Genomic DNA, 8,159 nt, shown 5'->3' with positions numbered 1-8,159 from the left:
TCAGTTGCCTTTTAGTTTTATGTAAAAGAAAACTATTGTGCCGGCTTTGTCTGTCCGTCCGCTCTCAGATCTTAAAAACTACTTAGGCTAGAGGGCTGCAAATTGGTATGTTGATCATCCACCCTCCAATCATCAAACATACCAAATTGCAGCCCTCTAGTCTTAGTAGTTTTTATTTTATTTAAGATTAAAGTTAACCATGATCGTGCGTCTAGCACCCCTATAGGTACCAACAACACAGGCCACCACAGGACCGTGGCTGAGTTTCATGGACCGCGGCTAAGAGTTTTATGGGCCGTGGCTGAGGCCACCACCGGACCGTGGCTGAGGTACATGGGCCGCGGCTAAGAGTTCCTTGGTCCATGCCTGAAAGTTTCATATAGCATTATATGCTGTCAAGAAAACTCGATTGTGCCGAAGAAACTTCGGGTATTTTATACTTGTTTTCTCTTGTTTTTGCCTTTCACTACGATACATTTAAACTACCAAACTTTCGTTTATGATTACAGGCAACAGTTTTCTATGCTGCCGTGATTTATTTGTCGTGCAGAAACTTGAAAGTGTTAACGTCAATATTCTCTTCCCGTGCAATTTTAACGGCTGGGCGACAGCATGACTTTTTTTTTAAGCAGCAGAGTGATATAAAAACGAGGTGCCACGAGAGGTAGTGAGTGCTATTCGATTTGTAGAGTTGCTCCATCCACATTTTACTGAGGAGCTACAAACGTTATACTGACCTATATCAATAAAAGTTTCACTCCATCTTAAGTTTCACTGCATCTTCTGTAAAACTGTAGAGCCACCTTTCTAGCTGTACAATTGATATCTGCAATCGAAAGGTCAAGAGTGGCTGGTTTTTGGTGACTCATATTGCTGTTTATGAACACCTTTACCTGTTTGTTAATTCATCTTTATTCGTTAATATTTTCCCATTGATTCCTTTAAGTCAGAGATGAGTGTTCTTTTCTGTGAAAGCTCATGGCTTTAAAAGTGAAGTATATTTTAGTTTTGTTCCAAACCAGTGCCGATTAAAAGAACATGAAACCCGAAGAAGGTTGTCTAACGAACATAAATTGTTCATGAAGACGTTCATAGCCAGTGGTGAAGTCCCTGTTATTTTCTTTACTATGAGAAAATATAATCAATTTTTTCATTAATGTCGTATAATTAATCACATTTCTTTGTCTGTACTTATATACATATGTAAATATATATATATATATATATATATATATATATATATATATATATATATATATATATACAGTATATATATATATATATATATATATATATATATATATATATATATATATATATATATACATCATAGCAAACAGGGTCATGGAAAAACTGTTGGTTCAATGCTTCAGAAAACTGATGAGATCCTTAAACAACTTCTATCTCAAGAAAGGTTAAAGACACAAATATAAACTTGGTTTACATTGTATTTGCGTATGGAAATAAATATTTATTTTCAGTAAACAACAGTAACTTAACAATCAGCAACAAACTCAAATAGTCTTTTAAACACCATCAAATATAAAAGGGAAAACTGGTAAATGTTATAAATGCAACTGAGCCTTAATAATCTCTTAAAGTTGGGTTACAGAATATATGTAATTAATTACCTCTATGAAGTAAATAACTTTCAAAGGACCCATCGGAAGTACTTGATGAACTTCTGATTCCAGGGGACAAAACTTCTAGAAACCCTGCTTGTAAACTCACTTCTGGTATCTTTGTTCCCAAGATTATCCATTTTTAGAACTTTCTTTAGCACCTCCAGAAATTCCTTTAGATATGATATTAGTGGGCTCATCTGATGCCCCTACAAATCCTGGGCTTCTGCCAACAGCAAATATTCCAATTGATCCTGTTGAGTATCCTGTGCTTGATCCACTGCCAGATCCTTGTAAGCTGCTTCCTGAACTGGATTTTGTAGGTGTTCCAGTAGAATGTAACTCACCTGATCTGCCTGTAAATCCTCTGGAAGCTCCAGGTGGAAATGCTCGAGAAGATCCTTTCCCAAATCCGCTTAAGGTCCTATGTGAACTAGATTCTCCTGATGATTCACTTGGATGTCCACTCGTTAGTTTACCTCTAGGTCCCCTTGGGTTAATCTTTGTACTAAATCCTCTTGATGCACCACCTGAATGTCCACTTCTTGATCCTTCTCTGACCCCTCCAGACTTGCTACCAGAGTGAACAGTTTCTGGCCCATCTGAAAATCTAACACCTGAACCATTGTGAAATCCTCCTGAGTCTTTACCTGAATTAAAGGGACCAAAGAACGCTCCTGTATTATTTTCATCAGATTCCAAAACAAGGCCTCCAACTTTGCTGAAACTTCCTGGTGAAGCATGAGAATGCTCAGAACTTGATGCACCAACTGGACCACCAACACCTCTAAAGGAACCAAAGCTACCAGATGATTCAGTTGAATGTATTCCACTGGATCCACCTTTAAAACCTCTTAAACCTCCTCCTGATCTCAGCTCCTTACCACGTCCAAACCCAGAACCAGCAGATGACCCACTTACATGACCCTTACTAGATCCACTTTTAGATCCCCCTGAGTTACTACTAGATATAAAACTACCAGATGATCTATCTGAGTAGGCCCCATTTGAACCACCTTCAGGTACTCTAAATGTACTACCACCACCAAAACCTCCAAGGCTTCTTAAACCACCACTAGAACCAATCACTATTGATGACCCACTAGAGTGCCTATCTTGTGGACTACTTGTACCAAACCCAACTGAGCTGCTGCTGGAGCCAGATTTCACAATGAGTCCACTAGGATGTCTACCTCCTGAAATCCCTTTAAAATTTTTTAAGCTACCACCAGACCCAAATCGTCCCAATGATTCATTAGTGTAGTCACCTCCAGAGCCACTTCCAATGACATTATTAAATCCTCCTAGGCTATGTCTTTGGCCAAGTCCTCCAGACAATCCAGAGACACCTTCTTTACTTCCACCAAACCCTCCTGAGCTATGACCAGAACCAAACCCTCCAGCTGATCCTTCACTTCTGCTAAGTCCTCCAGAGCTCTTACTAGAGCTGAGTCCTACTGATGATTTGCTGGAATGTCCACCTCCAGAGTTGCCTCCTATATTATTACTGAATCCTCTTGAACTATGACTAGATCTAAGTTCACCTCCAGAGCCACTTCCAATGACATTATTAAATCCTCCTAGGCTATGTCTTTGGCCAAGTCCTCCAGATAATCCAGAGACACCTTCTTTACTTCCACCAAACCCTCCTGAGCTATGACCAGAACCAAACCCTCCAGCTGATCCTTCACTTCTGCTAAGTCCTCCAGAGCTCTTACTAGAGCTGAGTCCTACTGATGATTTGCTGGAATGTCCACCTCCAGAGTTGCCTCCTATATTATTACTAAATCCTCCTGAAGTATGACTAGATCTAAGTTCTGCAGAAGGTCCACTAGAGTATTCATTTCCAGAGCCAACTCTTGTTCTCCCACTTGAGACATGACCAGATCCAATTCCTTCAAATGAACCACTAGGAAATTTATTTCCAGGGTCACCACCTTTACCACCAATAAATCCCATTGAGCCATGACTAGATCTAAACCCTCCAGATGGTCCAGTTGAATGATCACTTCCAGAGCTATCTCTTGAACCATGTCTAAAGTCTGAGCTGCTACCAGATATAACGACCGCAGATAATTCACGGATGGATCCACTCCCAAGTTCACCATTTGAACCACTGCCGAGTCCTGCAAAGTTATGGCCTGTGCCAAATCCCCTGGTAGATCCACTAGAGTATGTGCCATCAGTAAATCCATTGGAAGTACTACCTGAGCTTAATCCTCCTATTGATCCACTATGCCTATCTCCTGAGCTACCTTTTGTTATGTCACTAAGTCCTCTAAAGGTACCATCCAAGACAAATCCTCCAAATGATCCCCTGGAATATTCACCCCCAAAACCTACTCCCAGGCCACCAGCAAATACTCCTGAATTTTGACCAGTGTCAACTCCTCCATAAGTTGTGGTGCTGCCAATGAGTATTGCAGGTCCACCCACTATGGTAGGTTTTCCTGATGAACCGCTTGAGTACCTGCTCTTTGATTCAGTTCCAAAACCCAAAGCATTAGAGATTGCTGTTCCGGAAGGTCCACTTGACACACCTCCCTGCAAAGCAAGGCTTTCGCAGTTTGCCCCAATGCAGCCTATTCCTCCATCTCCTCTTCCTCCTCCATCATGTCTGAAAGAGGCATTAGTTAAGGGCACGATTAGCCCATAAACTAGTACGATTCTGAATACCTGAAATGAGATTTAAAGACATAAGAGTAAATATCATTTACAACAATTACAAAGGATTTTAAATTCAATATCTAAAACTATCTTATTCGGTCACATACGTTGGAAATGTTGGGCACAAAAAACAGTAGAATCTAAAACTTCAGTGCCTGGTTAAAAAAGAAATTATGTAAAAGAGTCCTTCTATAGACTGAACAAATGTGGTGAATGTTCAAAAGAGTTTAATCATTGATTATCGTTATGTAATGCAGGTAACGGGTTTTATAAGAAGGAAACTTAAAGTTCTTTTTGAAACTAGTTCAACAAATGAGAAAATATTCCTACACTTTCTGGAATCAATAACTCGCAATTTTCCATCTACTTCTTTCAAAAAACATAGTTAATTTGCCCTTTTCGACTTCCATTACGTAATAGAAGATTAGTTACGAGGAAAGATCAATTTTGGTGAGAAAGAATGCTATAAGTAAACAGTAAACTGTAAGAAAAGCTCTATAAAGGGAAGAAAGGCATGGAAATAAAAACAAAACAAGTAAAACAACGAAAGCCAACACAAACCAAAGGCAGAGCTAAAAAGATCATTCTTTTGTTATTCACAGCTTTCCCCTGTCAGTTTCACTGTTATTATTCAGCCTGAGTTAACACAATCATGTAGAACAATCCAAAAAAGATCAATAACCTCGGTTTTGATTGAAGAAACTTTCGACTCACGATAATTGCTTTCTACTGACGAACTGTTTAGTTTAATTTCCAAATTCTTTCTCATTAGCGAAAACCACTTACCGGAAAGAAAGTTATTTCTTTTAGTTTCTCAGTAAATTTTCGAATTGCATGAGATTGCATACACAATTTTTTGTCCTAAAGATTATATATATATATATATATATATATATATATATATATATATATATATATATATATATATATATATATATATATATATATACATACACATATATGTGTGTGTGTATCTTATATATATATATATATATATATATATATATATATATATATATATATATATATATATATATATATATATATATATATATATATATATATATATATATGTATGTGTGTGTGTATATATATATATATATATATATATATATATATATATATATATATATATATATATATAAAATATGCATGTATACCATGTTTGTACTATGTATGTTTGTATAAATGTTTGCATGTGTGTTAATATGTCCATTAGAAATACAGAAAAAATATAGTGTGCGTTAATATGGATTTTCCAAACGCATGTAAACTTAGTATTTAAAAAGAAAAGGATATGTATGTACAATAAGCGAGTAGGTATCAAATGCAAACACTTGAGAGAGAGAGAGAGAGAGAGAGAGAGAGAGAGAGAGAGAGAGAGAGAGAGAGAGAGAGAGAGAGAGTTTTCAGGAAATGATCTTAGCTTACGAATCACTCCAGCACACATGATTTCGAGCAACTAACCAAACCTGAAGTGATAAAATTCCACGGAAATTGTTACACACACGTATCTCCTCCCACAGCTTCGATTTTTTTTATATGTAAACTAAAATTATGCAAATAACGATGACCAAGTCTGAAACTTCCGGGAACTATAGTTGAGGAATGACTTTATTTACGTCTCGGTTGGTGGTACTGTATCCAGAGGTTCACATTAGGCTTCTTAGTCCTTTTAACATTTTATCCATTAAGGCAAGGGGCCGTGTTGGCATTAGACCGAATTAATCTAAACCGATCAATCGAGTCTCCATGAAGTCTGTGTACAAGTAGTGTGAAACTACAGTCAGTGTAAAATACATAACGTAAAATGCACACGCGCATCACTGTTGATAGAGGAACAATTAAAAATGTTTTAGTTTTCTTTCATCAAAATATGATCAATTTTGTGGTGGTGGCAAAGAGAAAGCTTGCTTAATACTCTGTTACACTATGTCGATATTAATAATTAGTTCTTTTCTCAGCTTTTTTGTTTGTTTTTTAACTATGCTGTGTCGAGATCAGAAAAGCAATTTCACATCCAGCCTGCAGAAAAGCATCCAAATGGAATAAGTGAAATTTAAACAGATTTCGCCTGACCATCCCTTCAGCCTTATAGCCAAGGTTGTTTAAAAATCATCAGTAAATCATTTTCTCGATGACTTTTCTCCAGAACAATATATTGAAAATCATTCCTTAGGTGCTATACGAAAATTTGTATCTAACCTTGTACCCCTCATTAAAAAGGTCGTTGAGATTCTTTCAGTGAGATGCTATGGAATTCTGTTCATAGTATCCTGTGGTTCAAATCTACGTCCATTTTGAAACTGTTGATGACATCGCATGTATCAATAAGAGGATTTTTTATTTGTTGTGTATGTAAATTTGCAACAATGACAAACAGAATTGCAACCACGAATATTGGCTGAAAGTAGTCAGAAATTGCTGAAAATTACCAAATCTGTTTTCCTATAGTAGTGAAGTACTATATCAAGAGGATATATTACTCTCTTGAGAATCATGAGAATCTGAATGACTGGTTGGTCAGTCACAGTCATTTTATGATGGGTGTTTGGGTCGTTTGACTGGAGCCTACTTGCTGATCTAGTGGTCTAGTTTATGGCTCTCGAGAGAACATGTGTTGCAAAAATACAAATTTCCTTGATGATACGTAACTAGTGGCCCTCTGCTAAGTTAGATTAATTTAAGTTTCAGTAGGTCCTTCTTCCCCAAGACTGCTTGAAACTCCATTCTTGAAATGTTTATGGTAGAAGAATAAATATCAAAGTTGTCGGGCACGATTTTTGTAAAGTTTTACTTGTACATTTAAGAGGCAAGATAGTGATTTTAGTTTCCGATTTTACCTGCTTTTTCATAGCAGAGTTTTTAGGAATATTTGATCTTCTATGTCGTTTTTATATAGTTCGTCGATGGCCATAACCTCTGTGACGCCTTCTGTTAAGGTTGTTTCAATCCTTGAAAGTCAGAGAAGGATTTCACTTTCGAATTTCAGACTTCCTTTCTTTGGACCCTTCGTACTCATTCATTTCGCATGAATGGGAAATGCATGTCACTATATCACGTACGCAATGCGGTTATAAGGTTAAAAATAACTTAAGTAAAAAAATATATAAAGAATAATTAGGAAAAGAGTGCAAGTATACCTGCAGATCATTTAGTATGTCCGTAATTATGGACGTAATTAAAATAACTTGACACAAGTACCGAAAGTTACACGGAATAGATAGCAATGCCTACGTAATATGGGTTGTTTTGAATAAGACAGGATCATATTAAATGACTGTAAATGATAGACAGATAAATATAGATAAATAGATTGATTTGTCTGAGTACTTAACAACTTTCTAATTTCTGAGTATGTTTATGTGTGTGTGTGTGTCCGCGTATGAGTTTGCTGAAGAGTGAAAGGGAAGAGTATTTTAGAGTGAACATGGCACGATGTTTCGTTTCTTTAATTAAGAAAGATACTAAAAGATACTACTGTTGTTATATAGAAAACGAAAAAACTGGAGAGACCTTACCTCCCATACCATGTTTGGCTGAAGACCAGGAGGAAACTGCGGCAGGAAATCTAGGAACGTCTCTTTATATATCTTCCTTTTTCTTGACCTGTTTTGTATAGAGCATGAGACAGGTTACATAGACGCCGAAAGTCGGGAACCAAGAAATCCTACTGCCTGCGGACCTGAAGATGAACGTCCAACATTGGTCGAAATTCAAGCCCTCTTCAATGGGATTTTCAACTCTGTGGTTGCATGACTCAGGAGTCTTCAAGAAGGATTCACTGTTAGGTGACGTATTATTTTCCCCGGTAAGTTACACTATTGTCACAGAATATGACAGGAATTGTCTCTCTCTCTCTCTCTCTCT

At 37.0% G+C, this 8,159-nt stretch overlaps 1 protein-coding gene across 1 annotated transcript; it reads right to left on the bottom strand.

The window, feature by feature from the left end:
• Window positions 1–1,445: 1,445 nt before the first annotated feature.
• Window positions 1,446–7,844, bottom strand: LOC136830259 (loricrin-like). Its single transcript, XM_067089622.1, has 2 exons — window positions 7,811–7,844; window positions 1,446–4,298 (listed from the first exon to the last, which is right to left on the bottom strand). The coding sequence occupies exons 1-2, from the start codon at window positions 7,820–7,822 to the stop codon at window positions 1,755–1,757; spliced, it is 2,556 nt and encodes an 851-aa protein (XP_066945723.1). The 5' UTR covers window positions 7,823–7,844; the 3' UTR covers window positions 1,446–1,754.
• Between the last annotated feature and the right edge of the window lie 315 nt (window positions 7,845–8,159).

This window comes from Macrobrachium rosenbergii, chromosome 46 (assembly GCF_040412425.1).
Source record: "Macrobrachium rosenbergii isolate ZJJX-2024 chromosome 46, ASM4041242v1, whole genome shotgun sequence".
Lineage (NCBI taxonomy): Eukaryota > Metazoa > Arthropoda > Malacostraca > Decapoda > Palaemonidae > Macrobrachium > Macrobrachium rosenbergii.
The sequence above is the reverse complement of the archived record's forward strand: the minus strand, read 5'-3'. Positions and strand labels throughout refer to the sequence as shown.